The sequence below is a fragment of the Vespa crabro genome, chromosome 14, assembly GCF_910589235.1.
Source record: "Vespa crabro chromosome 14, iyVesCrab1.2, whole genome shotgun sequence".
Classification (NCBI taxonomy): domain Eukaryota; kingdom Metazoa; phylum Arthropoda; class Insecta; order Hymenoptera; family Vespidae; genus Vespa; species Vespa crabro.
The window spans coordinates 3,336,643-3,359,814 of NC_060968.1; the positions used below are offsets into that span (position 1 = coordinate 3,336,643).

Below are 23,172 nucleotides of genomic sequence, written 5' to 3' on the forward strand. Positions count from 1 at the left end.
AATAAAAGAAAAGAAAAAATGAGAGAGAGAGAGAGAGAGAGAGAGAGAGAGAGAGAGAGAGAGAGAGAAATACTCTGAATGCGGAAGCTCTGCTCTGTTAAAAGTAGAGCTCAAAATTACGGAAATGAGGACACGTTTCCCAAAGCGCTGATGATGGATTACTCTCTCTTTCTTTCTTTCTTTTTTTTTACTTTATTATATATTCGACGACTTTCATGAAATTTCTCGTAAAAATTTTTTGTTTCCTTCTTTATTCTTCTTTTTTTTTTTTTATCGTTGATTACAAACGAACTGAGAAAAATTTGCAAGATACAATATCGTTCCGAGCAATCTAGAGCTTCGTTTGAACTGGTTCTGTTATCCGTCCAGCTGAATGGAACACTAGCGGTCGGTGGCTTCGTCATTCATGTTACAACAGGAAAAGCTTTATCGTGTTTGTGGTAGAGATATATGTACTTCAACATTGTTAGATTAAATATTATTTTTCTTTTTTCTTTTTTTAAGATCTTTTAAATGCCAACGTTTAAACAAGAACGTCGATAATCTGGATTACCTTGTTTGTCCAGTTAAATAGGCCGCTGCCAATCGATATTATTTGTTATCTCTTCTGAACTCTTTTTTGCGACACAGAGACGAAGAGAGAGAGAGAAAGAGAGAGAGAGAGAGAGAGAGAGAAATGAAAATTTCATTGAAAAATAAATCTTTTATATAAAAACGTTATTGTCTCATACTATATAATCGCATAAATAATTGCTAGAACGACCTCAAAGTTCATTTTTCTCACGTCGATTAGCCTCCTTTAGTGTCTGACGTTTGAGTTAATGTAGTTCCAACAAAAACTTTTTCTTTTTCTATTTTTCTTTTCTTACTTTTTCTTCTCTTTCTTTTTCTTCTTTGAAATCTCCAACCACAGACAGCAATCATTAATATTAAACAGGTTTGTAATGCGGAACGTAGAAAGAAGCTTCTAACAAAAGTTAGAAGAGATATAATGGAAAGAATTAAAGCGTAGTTTATACTACTCTTTATTGTTAACTCATACCTGAAAATTTTTATTAACGTGGTTTATATTGAATAAAAATAATATAAAAATTCAGAGATGATTGATAATAATTATATATATAAAAAAAAAAAAATATATATATATATATATATAGATGAAAGATAATATAATAATAATAATTATTAAAAAGATATTAAAAGGAATGCAGATAAATATACATGTTTGGAATAGAAAATCGTACAATATTAATTTGTTAAATAATTTATAAAATTAACGTGACACTTTTCATTCCGTTAATAGATTAAAACAAATAGAAATATAATATTAAATGTTATTCATAATTAACAAAAATTATTAATTAACAAATAAACTTGAAAATAAAGATGACAAAATAAATATTATCAACTTGGAATTATTACTTAAGACTTATTTAATTCACTATTGTATTTAAATCAAAATCAAGTCGTCTAGACGGTTTTCGCGTGTCGAGAGCCCTATGAAAAATTCATAAAGATTAATTGGGCCGGGCTTAAATACGACTGAGATTTTATCAGACTCGTCCTGAGCAAGTCCTTTGAAATTTAACAAACTTTTAAAATTTCACTCGAATAAATTTGTTATTATAAAAATCATATATATCAATACATATCTTTTCTTTTTAATTGATTCACATTATTGTACAATTTTTCTCACTTTGATTTGTTCATTAATTCGGATATTAATATAAATTTTAAAAATTATTAAATATTTCTTTGTGCGTTAGTAATGACTTTTTACAAATGTTATATTAATTTCTTTGTTTCAATCTTTATACCTCTTCTCATGTTTTTACGCACATTTAGGTTCGAGTAGGAAGATAAGCTCGTTCTACTATGACCTTTATGAGTCTTCCTACATCGTTCATTGATTAGGTAACGTAAAGTGCGTACACTTTCACCCACACAAACTACACACACACAAACTACACACACACACACACACACAAATATTTGTACCATGTTAGTAAGAAAGATTGCAAGATAGTAAATGTATGAATAGATTCCTTTGAAAACTGTATTGTTGCATTTTTAGTGATTAGATGTATTTATCAATTTATCTATGATGAATTCTGCGAATTCAGGGATTTCCATATCCTTATTTTTGTTGATCCGGAATTTTTCATTCTCGTACCTCTACATTGTGTAAGAAAAAGATAAAGCTCTGCGCGCACGTGTATATATATATATATACATATATATGCATGTGTATGGTCTATATATATATATATATATATATATATAAATATTCTATGCAGATGACAAATCTTTTTCTCTTATAGTTGGATGCACTCTTGCATTCACACACACACATACATACATACGAGCACAAAAGTTTTGCATTCACAAGAACATGTATTTTTCACATTTACGAGATCGTCCATGGAGAGTAGAAGTAAGAGAGAAAGAGGGATACATTCACTCAATGGAAAATAATTTTCCTTGAATTTTTCACGAAAAAATTTCAATCTCATATACCATTGAAAGAACTTTTTATTTATTATCAAGCTTCCTATTTTTTTTTTTTTTTTTATTGCTGTTCTCTTTTTTTCTTTCATTATTCATTGAATTATTATATAAAAATATGAAGATACGTAATCATATAATCACGATTGTTTCTCGAACGAATCGAATCAGATAAATTCTTGTTTATTTAATTGTCGAATATGTTTGAATATAGCGTAATAAATAAATCGACGAATTTGATTATAGTAATCGTTGTGCACTTTAAATCTATTATTCATCGATTTAACGAGACTTATGTGAGAGATTTGTATTATTTAAAGAATTAAAATAAAAAAGAAAAACGTTAATAAAGATTATAAAAGCGTCATCGATGAATCGTTTGTTTAACGAACGGATTATCTTCGTTTCAATCTGTAAGGATTATACCTATACAACAAAAAAAAAAAAAGTATAAAAATTTGTCGATATAACATGAAAGAGTATTTCGTTCATTTGGTTCGACGTTAATTAAAAATAACGCTTAACATCTGATTCAAATACGAAGTCAAATTTTCATTTACTTTAACATAATATTTATGTGTGTATATACTCACAAAACTGTGTAGGAATTATGCGCGCAAGTTCATAGAATATTTCAATTAAGTTTTACGTCGTATTTTCCGTAAATCGATGTTCCAACAAACACCGTTCACGTGCATTTCTTTTGTATTTTTTGCTATTTGATAAATTATCCATCATGCTCGTTATACGTAACATATGTAACACTTTCTTTTTTTCTTTTTTTTTTTTTTTTTTTTCTATATAATACATCGAACATCAAACAGATTTTGCATATATTTGATTAAGTCAATATTGCAATAATTTTTCTGAACGATAGAATACACGGTATATTTTTGGAAAAATTATCTATATATATATATATATATATATATATATATATTTTATATTGGAATTTTATTTTATTACGAATCATGGTCGTAGTATTATATATAAATAGTTATTATGTGGAAAAATTTTAAATAATAATATTTAATCGTGCGTTATATAATGTTCATAGTCTGATCTGATCGAATAAAGACGAAGACAAATTTCGATCAAAGCTCTGTACATTGGAAGTAAAAGGCAACTTTACTCTGTATGTGCCGGTCTTGCATTAATAATGCACTAAAACGATTACTTTGAGGGCTCTCTCTCTCTCTCTCTTTCTCTCTCTTAGGGAACGTAGAGTGTAAATAATGTTCAAATTTTCGAGACGTGTACTATGATAAAGGATGTGTGCCTGAAAGTATGTCTTTGGATTTAATTAGATCGACCGTTCTTCCCTTTTCTGAATGATGTTATCTAATTTATGTACAATCCATATATATATATATATATATATATAACATTATCATAGTCGTTTTAATTTAATAAATTGAACTCAATCTTGCTATATATCAATTTACTTTCCTTTAACGATTTCATTCAATCAATGGATTAATCAATGAAATTATTTTAATTCGATAATTGATGATGTCTATAGTTTTAATATTTTTCTTTTTAGTATTTTTCTAAAAGATCGTATATAAATATATGCTGATTGTATATTAGATTATATTTTATATATTATATATCTGAATATTTGAGACATGAATAATTAAAATTTTGCAAATTTTAGAAATTAATTTATACGAATGAATACGATGATACATATTATATCCTAATAGAAAAGAGTAATCGTATTTTTTCTTTCTTTTTCTAATTTTTTTTTTTTCTAATGCTTACGTGACAAATGATGAGTAATACATAATAGCTTGAACCTTTATACATATATATATATAAATACACATAAACATGTATTCGCTATGTATATTCACTTTCCGTGCTTGGAATGACAATCGGTATCAACGTTGCGGCGGAAACATTTGCATTTCTGGGTTAGATATTAACACGCCCGTATGCGCGTTCATCGTTTTGTAGTCTTGTTGTGGTATTCACACGAGCTCATTTCTATAGTACTAAAGGTATACCAAATGCTTATCAGACACATTTAACAAACGTGCCATCGTTGTTGAAATGATTTCATTTTAGAATATCACAAAGAAATTTCATATTAATTCATATATGTATCAGTTCCCTTTTTGGTTTTTTTTTACCTTTTTTTGTATTTATTTATTTATTTTTTATTTCCTATCTCTTTCTTTTCTTTTTTTTTCTTTTGAAAGAAGAAATCTTTTCTTCGGCATGTCTGACTTATTATCGATATTTCCACTTACTTCGTATCACTCTGCAATCTGAAAAAGCTTTCCGAGAGAGTGAAATATTACAGTCGAGATGTGTATATATATATATATATATATATATATATATATATATACACACATATATATATATATATATATATATATGCGTCGTTCAAAAGCTGTTCAGTTCCCCTTGAAACCTTAAAGCTTTTCAAAAGAGTGGGATGGTCGTGTACGATGATGATGGAGGACGTGTTCTTTTGAGTAGTAAAAGACGAATATATAGCGAGACGATTCTAAGCTCGTTCCTATGAAATAAACAACGTGAATTTGTTAACATTCCTTTGCCCTCTTTTACAAATTCACGAGACAAGAGAATTATTAAAGGAAAACTGAATTAAATTGTATAGCTTGATAAAGTGCGATAATTGTTTGATTTTTTAACAAATGAATCGTATCTAATTGAAGCATGAAGGAAGAATATTGAACAATTTGACGATATAAAAATATTAATATGATTTGTAGAAAGAAGAAGGAATAAGGTGAAAGGAAGAGGAATTAAGGATAATTTTGTTCAGCAAGACGGATCCGTGATCAAGTGAAGCGGCTGGACCTCCTCCATATTGGGAGGTCGAGGACCGCTCGGTGAAGCGTTTGGGCCTTGGGAGAAGGCCTAACATATATAAAAGATGATAGATCCAAGTTCATCGGAGGAGGAGAGTGAAGAGGACCAGAGTACTCACCATGGAGGTGGCGGCGGTGGCCGTGGAGGTAGCGGAAGCTCCCACGGTTCCCACCACCATCCTGCTGGTGGTCCTGGAAGTGGTACAGTTTCTGGGAGCGTTGGTTCGCTCGCATCGGGCATCACCGCGTCTCCTGGTGGCTCGAACCACGTCGGTCCAGCCGGTGGTATTGGGACTCATGGCCCAGCTCGTACTACCGGCACGCTCTCACAAGATTCTGGCTCCGCTCTCGACGTACCAAGTATTACAAGTGCAAGAAATTCTTTGTCACCGTCTATGAGCGCAACTCAAGATGCTACAAATTATTCTCAAAGACCAACCAGCCCTTCACCGTCTGTTGCCAGTGAAAAAACTGAAGTGGATTTGCAGGTATCTGTTTTATCATTGACTTTGACCAACCACCAGCCGAAGCTATATGCTTATTTTATTTTTTTTTTTTTTCTTATGTTTCATTTAATCTAAGAAATATCTACAGTTGTAATCCTTGATTGTTTCTAACATAAATATGCAAGTATATTATTATTGACTTTGAATACTTGCCGATAACTTAGTTTTTATTTATTTTTCTTTTTTATTTTCTCTCTATGTTTCATTCGAACAATTGCAAGTTGTTACGTTTTAATCATTCGTAATAGTTTTATATTATTTGAATAAATTTGATCGGTCTTTTAGGATAAACAAGAAAGAGAAGAAGAAGAACGAAAGACTAGGATACAACTGTACGTTTTTATTTCACGATGTATTGCTTACCCATTCAACGCGAAACAACCGATGGATATGACACGTAGGCAAATGAAAGTAACGAAGCAACAACTCGAAACAATCTGCTCTCGCTTTCAGGTAAATCGGGTATCTCTTGTCAATTGATCTGAAACACGAATACGTTTTTAGTTAAATGAAATGTTTGTATGTATATATATATATATATATATATATATATATATATATATATGTTGTTGAAATCAACAAAATAATTGTAAAGTTAAAAAACAATTTTACAATTTTAATGTCGTAATGTTAGATACGTATGTATATCTATATAATTAACAGGTGTTAAATTTATAATATCGAGATGTGTTAGAAACCTTTTAAAGGAAACGGTAATTTCAAGAAGCCTTACACGCGGGGTCTTACAGTTGATTCGTGTATAACCTTCACCTTCGTTATACACTCTCTGATAAATCGATGTGATACCCTGCTTTAAATTATCTACGGTCGCGCCGATGGTCGTCAATAATTGCTCTGATGAGGCCCTAATCATATTAGTTCCTATTTGCTCGAATATACATATGTATATAATTCGTTATTATCGACAATAAATTTTCATGTCATCACGGGGAACGGATTTCCGCATATACACGATGTCATTTTATTATATTGACATTGGAACTAGAAAATTCAATTAAACAAAATGAGGTCTCCGTGTTTAGCACGTTTTACCAATTGGTAAGATAATTTAGTAAAAATTTTTCTCAAGAGTAACACTTTAGTAATTTTAATGATGTATGGAGAACGTTATTATTCAAGGGAGAACATTATTATTCAAAGGAAAACTTAACTGAGGGACTAGGTTAATAGGTTAACGAGATCCTTCTAATTAAATTTGGTTAATGAAACAAACTAGACAACAAAAAAAAAAAAAAAGAAAAAGAAAAATAAAGAAATGAAAAAGAGTATGGGCTTTAAAAAATTTTATTAAACGTTTTGATTTTCAGGGATTCTTGAAAGGTGAAACGCAGATAATGGCCGACGAGGCTTTCCGCAATGCTATACAGAATTACTTCGACGTATTTCTAAAATCAGACAGAGTAGTTCAAATGGTACAAAGTGGTGCTTGTTCCCAACTCGACTTCCGTGAGGTATTTAAGAAGAACATTGAAAAACGTGTTCGAAGCCTCCCGGAAATCGATGGGCTGAGCAAAGAGACTGTGCTTACGTCCTGGTTGGCCAAATTCGATTGTATTATCAAGGGGACAGGTGATGAAGACACAAAAAGGCCTTCCAGGATGCAACAGCAGTCTTTGAATTCGGAATTGATATTGTCGAAGGAGCAGTTGTACGACATGTTTCAGCAAATCCTTGGAATTAAGAAGTTTGAACATCAGCTTCTGTTCAACGCCCTCCTGTTGGACTCAGCCGATGAACAGGCTGCCGCCATCAGGAGGGAGCTGGACGGTCGCATACAAAAAGTCAACGAAATGGAGAAGGTATTTTATTTCTTTTATTTTATTTTCGCTTTTATGTCGTCCAGTTAATCCTATTAAAAGGCTTGCATTGGGACACAAGTTTTTCTATTTCTTTTTCTTTCTCTTACTCTTACTCTTTTACTATCTCTTTCTTTCTCTCTTTGTCTCTCTCTCTCTCTCTCTCTCTTTCTTTTTCTATTTGTCTCTTTTTATATTTCCTTTGTCTATATTCCTCTTCTGTAAGTCTAAAGAACATCTAGCAATCCTTCTCCTATAGAACCGCAAGCTCATGCCGAGGTTCCTCCTGAAAGAGATGGAGTCGCTCTACATCGAGGAACTCAAGTCGTCTATCAACCTGCTAATGGCTAATTTGGAGTCGTTACCGGTCTCCAAGGGTTCGATAGACAGCAAATACGGGCTGCAGAAGCTGAAGCGCTACAACTATCGTGGTGAGCGCTCCCGCTGCCGCGGTCAGGGTTCCCTCGCTAAACTGGAGGGCGACTCCGCTGATTCCGATCCCCAGCTGTCAAAAATAGACGTCGGCCTGACTTTCCAATTGGAAGTAGTTGTTATGGAGGTCAAAGGCCTAAAGAGTCTAGCACCCAATAAAATAGTTTATTGCACTATGCAAGTGGAGGGTAGCGAGAAGTTACAGACTGATCAAGCTGAAGCGTCCAAACCAATGTGAGTAAATGTTATTATTGAAATTATTTTAAGAAGGACGTGAGAATGGATGGACAAAAGAAAAGGATTCTGACATCTTTTTTTTTTTATTCCTTTTTTTTTTTTCTTTTCTTTTAATGTTGTTAGGTGGGATACTCAAGGCGATTTTACCACGATGCATCCTCTCCCCGTAGTGAAAGTTAGACTTTACACCGAAAATCCAGCTGTATTGGCTTTGGAGGATAAGGAATTGGGAAAGGTTGTATTAAGGCCAACTCCACTTTCGTGCAAGGTACCAGAATGGCATCGAATGAGGGTACCAAAGAATAATCCCGATCAAGATCTCCGTATGAAGATAGCTTGTCGAATGGATAAGCCATTGAACATGAAACACTGTGGTTATCTTTACGCTCAGGGCAAGTCTGTATGGAAAAAATGGAAGAAGCGATATTTTGTGTTGGTCCAAGTCTCGCAGTACACATTTGCGATGTGCTCGTATAAAGAAAAGAAAAGCGAGCCGTCGGAAATGATGCAGCTCGATGGCTATACCGTGGACTATATCGAAGCTATTTCCGCTAATCTCATGGTCGGCATGGATTTAGAAGGCGGAAGGTAAATTTCCGAAAAAAAAAAAAAAAAAAAGAAAAAAAAACTTAAAAGGAGATACCTAACGCCGTAGTGGCATGCTGTTAGTATAATTTATGTAGTTTCTCAACGATCAACGGCAATCAGTGATGCATAAACATATTAAGAGCACTTTGTTAATATCTTCACAATTAGAATACTATCTGTACATCCTTTTATTAGGCATGATCACAATGACTCTTTACAACTGTAGTAAAAAATTTGCTGTTTCTTCTTTTCTTTTTTCTTTTTCTTTATTTTCTACAATTAATAAAATTGTAGAAAAAGTAAAGGCAAAGAATTTTGTCAACGCTTTTAGATCGACTCGAGTTTCAAAAGCCATGACTCGCTCGTCGAACTGTTTGGGATTCGAATGTAATTCAAATTATTGGATTTTCCATAGATTATCCAGATATTTTAGAATTCTCCGAATTCCATAAGAGATTCGGCTAATTTAAGACTCGATTCGACCTAGAAGTTGTGCTTCTTAGTAGATCCGATAGTTTAATGTATATATATATATATATATATATATATACATATATAGATGGGTGTATAGATAGAACGAACACACGAACAAGTGCACAGATTGATTATGATAAATAAGACGTTTCTTTTAAGATTTCATTGAAAGCAATGCGATTTCAGAAATGGAGTGCTGTGGATAGGTTGATGCTAGTCCTTTAAAAAAAATAAAAAACTCTGGTCATGCATTACATGTACTCGACAGGTTCTTTTTCAACGCGGTACGTGAAGGTGACAATATAGTCTATGCCTCGGATGACGAAAATGAATGCCATTTATGGGTAATGGCTATGTACAGAGCGACAGGACAGTCGCATAAGCCAACACCACCGGTATCCGTGGCAGACAAGAATTCAACGATTAGCAAGATTCAAGGAGATGCTGACAGAGCTAAGAAACACGGAATGGAAGACTACATTAGTGCAGATCCATGTAAATTCGATCATCATGCACTTTTCAAATTTCTACAGAATTTAATCCTGGACTACAGACTGAACGATCCTTATTGCTCCTTGGGTTGGTTCTCTCCTGGTCAAGTTTTTGTACTCGATGAGTATTGTGCTAGGTAATGTTATAAACATCATAAAACACTACTCTGTAAAAAAGAATTAGCGATTATTTCATTATGATTAGAAGATGTGTTATAGCGTAACTATGCGCAAAAATTAATTATTTATCTTATTAATGTGATGCCTTAAAGTATGCAACTCTCCAGATACTGCAGATAATGTTGTTTGCAAGTGCCATCTATTAATAAAAAAAAAAAACTTTTTTTACCCCTCGATATATGCAACACCGTCATATGTATATGACGAACATGGTTGTCTGCTGTAAGGGATAAAAGAATTTACTGGTAGATGGCGCTGGTAAGCAACATTAACGATAGCGTTTCGAGTATTGCATATCTCCAGGCGTAATGATTATATTTATTTGTATGTTATATATAAATAATATTTCGAAACGAAATAATAATATAACGGAATTATATCTAAAAAATTATGATCAGTGAAAAATCGTTAGATTACCGTATTCATTAATTGTTATAGATATGGTGTACGTGGTTGCTTCCGTCATCTTTGCTACTTACACGATCTTCTAGACAGAGTTGATCGTGGACTTATGATAGATCCAACGTTGCTACACTTCAGTTTTGCTTTTTGCGCTACTCACGTTTATGGTAACACCACGGATGGTGTTGGTTCGATTACTCACGAGGAGAAAGATAAATTTCAGGAGGTCAAAGAGAGACTTAGGGAAATCCTTGAAATACAAATTAAACATTTCAGGTAATAATAATAATTTTGACATATCTTTGAAAATATTTTAGCCACATAATATATTTAAAAATAAATAAAATGAATAAACAAATAAATTGTATGAATCGTGCAGATATAGCTTTCCATTTGGACGACCAGAAGGTGCTCTGAAGTCTACTCTATCTCTTTTGGAACGTGTCTTAATGAAGGATAGCGTAACACCAGTTCCCCAAGAAGAAGTTAAGGGCTTGATCAAATCATGTTTAAAAACGGCAGCTTTTGTGAATTATACAAAGCTATCGGCGGAGGCTAAAATCGAAGATGATTTCAGTGGCGAAGTTTGCGTTCCTCCTAGCAAAAAGTTGGAGGATTTGATACATCTTGCCGAATTGTGCGTCGATCTCCTCCAACAAAATGAAGAGCATTATTCGGAGGTATTAGTTGGGTTTCTAGAACTGAGTGTCCATTTTCGGAGTTCTCGAGAGAGAGGGTAGCATGCTTCAAATACGGACTTGGTAAGGGTCCGCAGCCTCCTCAGAAGACAAAACGCGTTGATCATTTTTTCATTATCATAATCGCGAGGAATTTTTAACTGAAGTAAAATAATAATTATTGTTTATTTTATGTTCCTTTTTTTTCATAAGAATAAAATTCATTCACAACACTCGATATATTCTCACGACGTACACATAAAGTAGAAGTAGTGTCTTCTGGGTCCTCGAGGACTCTGTGCTCAGGGTAGCGATCCCACTGCTCTGAGCTAGAAAAAAAGTGCCCACCGTATATGTGTGACGTCCAATATTTTCACGATCTGCTCCTACTATACTGTACCGCAGGCGTTCGCCTGGTTTAGCGATCTCATGGTGGAGCACGCCGAGATCTTTTGGTCGCTTTTTGCTGTCGACATGGATAAGGTCTTGGCTGAGCAACCACCTGATACCTGGGACAGTTTCCCACTGTTCCAGATTTTGAATGATTACCTTAGAACAGACGGTGAGTTAAACTGAAATACAATTGAATATTATATAATTATAAATCTTATTATTTGATTTATTTAAAAAAAAATTTTCAGACAACTTGAAAAATGGAAGGTTTCATCAACATTTGCGTGACACGTTTGCTCCTTTGGTTGTACGATACGTTGATTTAATGGAAACATCAATCGCCCAGTCCATTCACAAAGGATTCGAAAAAGAACGTTGGGAGATAAAAGGAAACGGTTGTGCAACCTCCGAAGATCTTTTCTGGAAGCTCGATGCTTTGCAATCGTTTATCGGTGGCTTACATTGGCCAGATCAAGAATTTCGTCAACACTTAGAGCAACGATTGAAACTTATGGCCTGTGATATGATAGAATCGTGCATACAGAGGACAGACACGGCTTTTCAGCAATGGCTTAAAAAGGGTGTGACGTTTACATCGACCGATTATATAATACCATCGGAAATGTGTGCTATGGTGAATGTTATTTTGGATGCAAAGAATCAGAGTTTCAAACTTTGCACTGTCGATGGTGTCGACGTGGTATGCGATCGATTTATTTATAAATGTTTATTTAAAATTTTTTTTTTAAATTCTCTATTATTATTATTATTATTATTATTATTATTATTATTATTATTTTTTCTCTTACTTTTTTCCAGCATCAATATCATTCAAAGATCGATGATCTGTTAGAAAAAACTTCAGCCGCAATGAATCAGGGAATGATTAATAAATTAGTTACAGTTTTGGAAACAACATTGTCCAAGTTATCTCGTTACGATGAAGGATCTCTTATCGGTTCTATCCTTAGCTTTACGGTACGTCGTTCATTGTTCTTTTGTCAATTAAATATTGCATTGATGTAGCATGAATTTTCCTTCTTTTCCTTTTTTTTTCTTATTCGTAAAAGGCTTTAGTGTAGATAGTTTCAAAAATGCCATAGATATTTTATGGGATATTTTGTAGAAGGTGTCGGGAAGCGGTAAGGAAATGGGTCAAGCTTACGTTAATTTCACACGGAATTGTATGGATCAGATTCGTAGCAAAGTACTCGACGAATTATGGATTTTGACTTTCTTCGAGGTAAATTATTAATTATAGATGGACATCAATGTCTCTAGATGTCTTATTTTTTTTATGATATACATAAATTCTTTTTTTCCTTAGCAATGGTACACCGCACAAATCCAAATGCTGTGCACGTGGCTATCCGAGAGACTCGATCATAGTTTACATCTTTATCAATGTACCTGTCTCGCTCACATCGTCAAGAAGATCTACTCGGACTTTGAGCTTCAAGGTGTAATGGAGGAAAAGCTCAACTCGAAGACATATCAGACTATATCCAAAAGGATGCAGACGGAAGAAGCAACTTGTGCCTTAACCATGAGCGCTCAGAACGAAGAGTATGTAATATTCAGCTAATGCATTTAAGCCGATTATTATAAAAATGATCTACGTCATATTTCGTCTTTTGTTTTTTTTTTTTTTATACAACGATGAGAGCAAAAGAAAAAAAGAAGTAAATACATATTCCAAATCTTACGAGAATTTTAAAAAACGCGAGGAGATATAAAAAGACAAAATATGTCATTTAATATCTTCAATGATTTAGATCACGTTTCATAATCCATCGGCTGCTCACAAGCAATTTATCATTCATTCTTAATTTAATTGTTTTCCTCGAATTCTTTTTTATCAACAAAAAAAAAAAAAAATACATTCTCGCAGAGGACTTTCCGAGAATGGTAACGACGAAGACGTGGAAAGACCAAAGACAAAGGTGACGATCGTGGAAACGATGGGAGGAGAAGATGCAAATTACGTAGCGAATATTAGCAACGTAACTTCTAACGTTGTTGGCAAAGTTGGCAGTATGTTTGGCAAGGGTATCGGTGGTCTATCTGGCAAATTTGGTGGTGCCACCAGTTGGTTCTAGTTATCATTTTTAGTATTCTGCCAGTAAACTTTATATTTGTCTAGAGGAATGTTCCTTCGTTATAAGTAAATAAAACTAAACAGACGGACGGACGGACGGACGGACGGACGGACGGACAAACAGAGAAAGAGAAAGATAGAGAGAAATAAAAAGAGACAGAGAGAGAGAGAGAGAGAGAGAGAGAGAGAGAGAGAACTCAGGTGACAGGACTTCTAATACATAAATATAGTACAGTATTTTAAACTTATACAATGATTTAGAATTTCGTCCGTACAGCGAATTTTCCTAATTAAATGTTTTAATCGATCGGGAACTATTTCGATTTCTCGCAGTTTGATTATGAAATTCCACGTTTTTAACTTATAGCAATGTTACGATCGATTGAAGATCTTTTGAATAGAAGAAAGAAAAGAAAGAATGAAAGTAAGAAAGAAAGAGAGAGAGAAAGAGAGAGAGAGAGAGAGAGAGAGAGAGAGAGAGAAATTGTTTTTAATATCTACACGTATATAAACACACTGAGATTTTCTCACGTGATTTATCCATTATTTTGGATATCGGTATAGAGAGAGAAAAAAAAAAAGATTGCATCTGTCCATTGAGAAATGAACTTCAGAGGATAAGTCACGAACGAGTATAATTATAAATACACATACCTTATGCAAAATATATACATATGTATATATAGCAGATGCATATATATATATATATATGTGTGTGTGTGTATATATATATATATTCATATATTATGTGCACTCTGTAATTATGAAGTACTCAAAAAAACATTTTCCCGAAAATGTACACCAAATGCGTCATTAAATATTAACAGACATTGTGACAACATATGTAAGTATACGTATACAAATTGGATTGGTCAAAAGTTTCTAGATAATTTTAAAAATTCAATTTACATTCTTTTTCGAAATTCATTTAGGCTAATCTTTTCCTTTTTCTTTTCTTTTCTCTGTGTTTCTTTTTCTTTTTTTTTTTTTTTTTTTTTTTTTTTATCAGATTGTAGAATTACAAACTTCTAGTAGTTTGTTTGAACGATCTGAAAGGAGAAAGAAATAAAGGGAAAAATTAGACGCTGAAATGTCTCGAGAAAGAATACAATCGATTTGTTTGAAATCACTTGGAAACTTTTCGCCGATCCTTTCAAATGAAAATAAAATTTTCAATGAGTCCGTGTAACTACAAGAAAATGTGCTATATACATACATACGTACATACATACATACATACATACATATTATTATTATAATATAAAAAAAAAAGAAAAAAGAAAGAGAGATAGGGAAGGTGTACGATGATGTTAAGAAAAAGAAAAAAGAAGCAAAAAAAAAGGAAAAATTGAATCATGCAGAGAATTACAAGATATGATTTATGAAGAAAAAATTTCTTCGGTCGATTGCAACGTAGCTTCTCGGTAGAGAGAGAGAGAGAGAAAAAAAAAGAAGAAACAAAGAAAAATTGTCTCTAATGTGCAAAAAAAAAAAAGAAGAAGCGTCGACTTTCTAATGCGGGAAGAATACTTTCATAGTTGTTAGGTTATACGATTTGCTGTTATCTGTTGGACGACCATTCTTATATTCCTCTATAACAATCATTAAATTAGAATTAAACTTCTTCGAATCTAAACATTTTCAATAGACGTTATTATTTAGTTTTGTTTTAGCTAACCTTTGCTTTTGCAAACTATAATAATTAGTCCATATTATAACACGATCGTATTATTTTCGATTAGAACGTAATAGAAACAAAACTTATCTGCATCGTCCTGTACTTCTTTACTCGAAACATAATACGTATAAATAGTAGAAAAAAAAAGCAATTGCAAATCTGTAATTACATCGATTTTTCTAGTTTGATTTATTTATTTATTTTTATTTTCTTTTCTACTATTTATTTTTCTTTTTCTTTTTTTTTTTTCTTCTCTTTTTTTAATTTATTTTCGATAGTTCGCCGCGAAAAGTGAAGCTGAAATTTTCGAAAGTGGGATGATTTCCTAAACGGCAATAAATATCTTATAAATAAGAATTCTATATTCTCCAATGATGACGATGATAATAATGATATAATGTCTCTATTTGTACAATTAATTAATTAATTAATTGATTAATTAATTACAAGTTAAAAATATAGACTGGAGGAGTAACATTTTTCATAGTTTTCGCGAGAAAGAATCGATAAAGAAAATAGTTTCGATGGTACTAGTTTTAAAAATAATTCATGACATGAGAATAAAAAAGAAAAAAAGAAAAAAAAAAAAATCAGAGGATAAGAAATATGAATAAATAGGACAGCCAAGCTTTCTCTATATTCAGATTATAAAAATGATTTTGTGAATGGTCGCTGTTAACCATCAGAAGCAGTGAACGTGGAAAAGTATATATATATATATGTGTACGTGTATGCAATAAATATATATATATATATATATATATATATATATATATATATATATATATATATATATATATATAATATTACGAATACTGAGATATGTGGCAACGTATTGGTCGATGATTACAAATATGGAAAAGGAAAGATAATTAAATAAATAAATAAATAAAATAAAATTAATAATTAAATAAATAAATAAATGTGGCCCGTGCCTTTAAAATACATACTTGCAAAAAGAAAGAGGAGCGAGAGAAAGAGAGAGAGGGGGAAAGAGAGGGGGGGAGAGAGAGAGAGAGCTGACATACATAGATTGAAAGAGATATTATCGATCGAAATCGAGACTCTACTTAACGAAGGACGAATTGGCATGAGATGAGAATTCGATAAAATGATTTTTTTTCTCTCAATTAACAACATCAATAATAATAACAACAACAAACGAACAAAAACAAATAAAATAATCGAACGTGTAAAATAGGAAATACATATGTAGATACGTATATATTTCTCTATTCTATATATTCTTTTTGTTGTTTCTTTTGTCCTCTCTTATAAATATTCTACAAAAGAAATAAATGTTATGTAGGTTTACATTAAAACGCGGACGTTAATCTTTGAACGCGTTTGATGTGTGGGTATTTTCAAGGATTATACGTAAAAAAAAAAAAAAAAGGAAAAAGAAAAAGAAAAAGAAAAAAAAAATAATAAGAAAAAAAGAGGAAAAAAAATAATATAATAAGAATTGCCACAGTAATGATTGTACTACATTAGAGCGAATGTTTCTATTTAGTTCGATAAATCGTTTGAAAGTGCATAGTGATACGCCGGAAACATTAGTTGCACAAGGAAGGATACGGAAAATCGTTTTTACAAATCTCCGATTTATTAATATGTCACTATAACTTTTTCATGATCTAAAAAATTGTCGTTCGAATGTAATTAATAAAAAAAAAAAAAAAAAAAAAAGGTACAGAAAAAAAAAATAAAAGAAATGAAGAAGAAGATATACGAAGAAAAAAATTAATAAAAAATTTTTCAATCGCGATGAACTTTCAATGTCATCGAGATTTATCTATAGAGCTGTTTTGACTGTATCTCTACCTCATGTTAAAAGAAATATTTTTGTCTAACTTGTACGAATTTGAACGTGTAAAGTGAGTAAAGAATGATATTCTAATTTAATTATTATTATCAGTATTATTAGCTATACTTGTTATCAATTGGACTAATGTAAAACAATGATTCTCATTAATGAGAACACATATGAGGTTATAATAACGTACGTTATTTCAGAAATATTTACAAAAGTCACATAAAAAATTGAAAAACATTGAGATTCACAAATGTAAAAATTGAAGGAACTGAAATCACGTCAAATTCTTTCTCTTTTTTTCTTTTTTTAAATGATCATTTATATAACTTGTTTTACACGAACAAGTTTGATAAACGAACTGAAACATATCGAGTGCAGCTCTAAGTATAAAACAAAAACAAAATCAAAAATAAACAAAGAGAAAACAAAAGAAATAAAATATCGTCGTCGAAACGATTTTCATCCTTCCTCGATGCGCTGAACAGTGATAAAATGAAACTAAAACTTGGAAGAAAAAAAACGACAACAAAAGAATTACAAATTGAAGAAAGAAAAAAAGAAACAAGAAGAGACAATTTCATACGCGACAAAAAAAGAATTTCAAAATGATATCTGAATAGGATGTTTGTTCTGTTACAAAAAAAGAAAATGAAAAAAAGAAAAAAAGAAAAAAATGAAGAAGAAAAGAAAAAAGAAAAAATGCGTATTACATAATTATCTCGTTCGTTTGTAAATATTTTTAAAGGGGGAGGAGGAGGAGGAGAAGGAGGAGAAGTAGGAGGAAACCAAAAGGGAGGAAGAGCGCAGCGATTTTTATATGAATTCAAATTAGCACGTTCTCTCGTCGTAGGTGTGACAATTATACGGTGCTTCAAAATTTATTTGAAGGGATATGATGAGAAAGATTAAAAAAGAAAAAAAAAGAAAAAAGAAGAAAACAAATAAATAAATAAATAAATAAATAAAAGGAAAAGAGAAAAGAATAATGCCAAAAAGTCAACAACAAATGTTCCGTTGATTACAGTCTTCGATCAGACACGATTTCCTAGATTTAAAGAAAGAAAAGGAAATTAATTATAAACAAAAAAAACATAAAGGAGTAAAACGAAAGCTAAAAACAATAATGATAATAATAATAATAATAATAATAATAATAATAATAATAATAATAATAATAATAATAATAATAGTAATAATAACAACAACAACAACAATAATAATAATAATAATAATAATTATAATAATAATTATAATAATAATAACAAATTTTCGCATGGTACCAATATTCGCCTTTAACGGGATAACTTTGACAAAGTAATTTTCATTGTCAAAATCCGAGAAAAAGAAAGAGAGAATAAGAAAAAATGAAAAAGAAAGAGAGAGAGAGAGAGAGAGAGAGAGAGAGAGAGAGAGAGAAAGAGAAAGAGAAAGAGAGACGTATGATAGTTTCTTAAAAGATTAAAGAAAGAAGAAGAAACAAATTAAAGAAAAAAAGAGAAAGAAAAGTAATTGTTATTACATTATATACAAATTCTTTTCATCTCGTACTTATCATTGAATGTTTAAAAACAACCATGCAACAACAAAATAATAACAATAATAATAATAACAACAACAATAACAATAATAACAACAACAACAACAACAACAACAATAACAACTGAAAGAAAAAGAAAGAAATTAACAAAGCTCTTCTAATTTTATCGAGCCGTGTAATAAAAAAAAAAAAACAAAAAAAAAAAAGAGAGAGAGAAAGCACAAACTATTACATGTAAATGTGCAAGACGTAATACTTTTGATAAATAACATCAATTGATACGATTGTCAAACGTTGGGCTAAACAGAAAAAACAACAAAAAATTAAATTTTTTTTCTATTTTTCTTTTCCTTTTTTTTTTTTTTTGCTTATGTTACAGTACATTCATTAAGGATAACTTTTCTCTTAACACACTAAACACACACTTTGACCTATCTCCTTCTATTTATGTATCTTTTCATTTTCTCTCTCTATCTATTTCTACTAAATATATATATATATATATATATTATTATTATTAACTATAAATTATTAATTATTAATTATTAATTATTAAGAAATCTGTGCCGAACGCGCCGACTAATTTAAAAATCTGTGCTTAAATTTGGAAACATTGTATACACTTAGGTTTCTTTACACTAGTAGTTATTTTAGCTATTATTTCTTTCTTTCGGTTAACCGAGGAAGAGAAAATTAAAAAAGCAAACAAACAAAACAAAAACAAAAATAAAAAAAAAAAAAAAAAGAATGACAGGAAATTATTGAAAAAGGCATATATAATAATATCGAAGAGTTATCAAAAGTAAAACTAATCTAAAATCATTATATTGTACCTATATTGACGCTAATGAGTCGTTAGAATTATTATGATTATCATTATTATTCTTACTATTGGTATAATTATCTCTCTATAATCTATGACTAATTAGACTAGAACAGTTATGAAACGATCTCTGCGCCGGCAATAGTAATCTATACACCGACTTGGACTTATGTATGGATTTTTGTGTACATGTATACATGATACATACACATACACAGACACAGACACAGACACAGACACAGACATATACATACACATATCTCTACAGAGTTACGAAATAACAAAAGACACAAACAAACGTTTATACAAACAAGAAAGATTACTCTTTCCCTTTTGTCTCCTCCTAATCTACATTCTAATCTAAACATTTAAATTACACGTACACATACAAACAAAAACAGAGGAACACGTTCTACCTCTTTAATCAATCCCTCTCCCCCCCCCCACCTACACTCTACCCATCTAACACCTTTTACTCAATCTATCTTTATGTCCGTCTCTGTCTCTTCATGTTGCGTTTAAAACCACAAAGAGATATTTAACTTACCTTAACTTATCTTAACTTAACTTAAAAAGAAACAAATAAATAAATAAAAAAACAAAAAAAAAAACAAAAATATAAAAAAAAAACAACAAAAACAAAATTAAAAAAAAAAAACAAACAAACAAACAAACAAACAAAAACAAACATACTTCGGCCGTGGAGAGAGGAAGATATCTTTTTAATTCTCTAGCCAATGTTCTAGTCGATTTAACTTCTACTCAAAACTGTTGTTCTCTCGTTAATAAAAAGTCCGACGAAAAAAAAAAAAAATTTATGACGAAAAAAAAGAGAAGAATTAACAAAACAATGAACGGTCCAAAACGAATCCCCGAAATTTACTTCCTTCATAAGCAAAATGTGACAAAGTAATAAAAAGAAAAGGAAAAACAGAAAGAGATAAAAAAAAATGCGAAGATCGAAGTTCAAAGAAGATAATGATGCATGTTGATAAACAACCAAACAAGAAATATATACATACATACATATATATATATATATATATATATATATATATATGTGCGTGTGTATGTATATAAATAATCATCCATTCATCTAGCCTTTCTTCACTAAAAATAGGAAACAAAAAAAGAAAAAAGAAAATTTTTTATCAAACGCTAAACTGACCACACATATCTACATACATACATAAAATACATATTACATATACATTTTAGTGCGAGATATAACTTGATTTTAGAGAAAAAAAAAAAACCCATGCGCGCTGACATTATTTACTCACGCAGGAATTTTCATGCACGCAAACACACGCATTTTCACATGGCATTGTCATTGTATAAGAAAATGAAGAGAAAAGGAGGAAGATGAAAGATAATATTGAAAAAGAGCGAACTACCTTGTGTAAATAAACGATATATGTACGTTGGTACCTCATGTCATTGTTTCACCAACTTTTAGACACCATTCAAGATTCACTGTTGATCATTTTCAATTACTTTATTCATTAAATTTATTTATCAATTTTATATAATTATTTATAATAATCAATATAAATTATCACGCCTGAAGATATGCAATATCCTTCGGTAATATTATTGACTATAACACCTTCTGTAAGAAACTTCTTTTACTCTTTAGAGTATGTAACACTGTCATACATGTCTATAGGAGATGGTTGCATACTTTACGGGAGTAAAAAAATTGCTTACTCAGAGATGGCGCTCGTAGTAATAACATTATCGACAGTGTCTGAAGTATTGCATATCTTCAAATGCATTAATCAATATAAAAAATCATAAATTAATATAAATCACTTTGTCAACGTCACATTATAGCGTTAAAGATATAAAATAGACAAAAGAGAAAGATATTAAACGAACTGTCATTTGTATTAATATTCATATTAGAGATTTTTTAGGAAATACTTTCACCAATAGAGTTCACAACAAAATTTTATTTCTAGTATGACGATGAGCAGCTAATAAAATAGTTTTGAATAATTATTTATCACCAATTATACAGCACGTTTCTTAACGGTTGTTTTTCTATAACTGAATGCTAAGTAACGCTTTTAGACAACACTGAAATTTTTAGAACAAGCTGTCTAACGATCTCATACGCCTGTATGAGATACATTAATTAGAGATTGTTAGAATGATCGATTTGACAGTTCATTCTATGCTGGAATAATAGCATAATCCATCCATCCAGAGAATGAAAAAAAGAAAAAAGAAAAAGACATATAAGAAACTTGCCTATAATTTATTATTGACTATTCTCTATATACGACTATAATTACGTGTTTCTAACAACGTGCTTATTAAAAACTACTTAGAAAGAAATGTCACATCATGTTGAAGAAAATGATGAGACGTAAGAAAGAAAAGAGAAGAATCATTAAATTTGCAAATATCTGTCTTACTTATGACTTATCAACTTCATATACGTTTCTTTAAGAAGATAGAAAAAGGAGGGTTTAAATATTTTATTAAGATACGTCTGGTTCTTACCAGTTACTTTTCTCATTCTCCTTTCGTTCAGAATGTATCACGCCTCTTTAACAATCCTATGGATTTTTTCGATCATCCTTACTATAGGCTTAGTAAACTTTTGTTATTAATGGTGGGTCAGTGGCCTAATCAAAATCCTAATGTACGTTTACTTTCATTGTGTTTTGTTACTTTTCTGACTACTTCTATTATTACTACTGAGGTAAGTATAATATAATATATATATATAGTTTTATATATATATATATATATAAAACTATTAATTTTATTTTAAATAAATTTTTACGTCAATTTAAGTCAGCTTGTAATATGATAAATATCTTTTATCGTAAGTGCATATATATATACACACACACACACACATACATATGTAATAATAATATTACAAATCAATATAATATAATATGAATTTATTTTGTTCGATAGATCAACTGATTTCGTTGATTATTATTATTCTTGCAGTTTTTACTGTTATATACTTCTAAAGGAGCTTTAGAATTCATGGCTGATGCTGTCGCAGGAATAGCACTTATGACAACTATTTCTATCAAGTGTCACACGTGTTATTTCGCTGGTGATAAGGTCAATTGATCGTTCTATCATTATATAATAGTAATAATAATATTTTTTATCGATTGATATGAAAGAAAATTTTTTAAATGTGCTCAAATGTAATTTCAGAAATTCAAATCAACTTCGTCATTTTGTCACCACAAGTTTTTTTTCTGTGAAAAATTATTTTATTTTAATATTATTAATAAATTATATTTACAGATAAGAAAACTTTTAAATAAGATTGAAGACGAATGGAAAATATGGAAATCCAAAGAAGAGATTACTATATTGGAAAAGTATGCTAAAGAAGGAAGATTTTATATAATAGGATACATAAGTAAGATTTCTTAATCACATTATTGAATATATAATAAAACATATTCAATTTTTTCTCTCTCGTTTAGTATACATTTACACAACAGTTATTCTAAGTTTTTTGACATCATTTTTACCAAAAATCTTTGATTTAATTTCTCCAATAAATGAATCTCGTCCATTGAGACACGTATTTATGAATGAATATTTTGTTGATCCACAAGAATACTTTTATCCGATTTATTTCCATATGACTTCGGTTATTATGATTGGTATAACATGTTTTCTCGC

The 23,172-nt window shown here is 30.8% G+C and overlaps 2 protein-coding genes across 3 annotated transcripts in view; both read left to right on the top strand.

Annotated features, from left to right (window-relative positions):
- LOC124429190 (calcium-dependent secretion activator) overlaps positions 1–20,314 on the top strand; it is a 21,657-nt gene extending 1,343 nt beyond the window's left edge. Inside the window, exons 3-16 of one of the 2 annotated variants that reach the window (XM_046974120.1) lie at positions 5,253–5,839; positions 6,143–6,310; positions 7,186–7,677; positions 7,934–8,340; positions 8,467–8,931; positions 9,674–10,033; positions 10,515–10,754; positions 10,858–11,161; positions 11,561–11,717; positions 11,797–12,248; positions 12,368–12,526; positions 12,675–12,791; positions 12,876–13,114; positions 13,440–20,314. In XM_046974120.1, coding sequence (XP_046830076.1) covers positions 5,417–5,839; positions 6,143–6,310; positions 7,186–7,677; positions 7,934–8,340; positions 8,467–8,931; positions 9,674–10,033; positions 10,515–10,754; positions 10,858–11,161; positions 11,561–11,717; positions 11,797–12,248; positions 12,368–12,526; positions 12,675–12,791; positions 12,876–13,114; positions 13,440–13,647 — 4,191 coding nt within the window. In that variant the 5' untranslated portion in view covers positions 5,253–5,416 and the 3' untranslated portion in view covers positions 13,648–20,314. The remainder of the gene's footprint in view (positions 1–5,252; positions 5,840–6,142; positions 6,311–7,185; positions 7,678–7,933; positions 8,341–8,466; positions 8,932–9,673; positions 10,034–10,514; positions 10,755–10,857; positions 11,162–11,560; positions 11,718–11,796; positions 12,249–12,367; positions 12,527–12,674; positions 12,792–12,875; positions 13,115–13,439) is intronic. The other variant, XM_046974121.1, reaches the window with a different exon arrangement.
- Positions 20,315–21,085: 771 nt separating this feature from the next.
- On the top strand, positions 21,086–22,957 carry LOC124429194. The gene is made up of 3 exons (XM_046974132.1): positions 21,086–22,213; positions 22,474–22,593; positions 22,786–22,957. The coding sequence occupies exons 1-3, from the start codon at positions 21,926–21,928 to the stop codon at positions 22,915–22,917; spliced, it is 540 nt and encodes a 179-aa protein (XP_046830088.1). The 5' UTR covers positions 21,086–21,925; the 3' UTR covers positions 22,918–22,957.
- Positions 22,958–23,172: the final 215 nt, after the last annotated feature.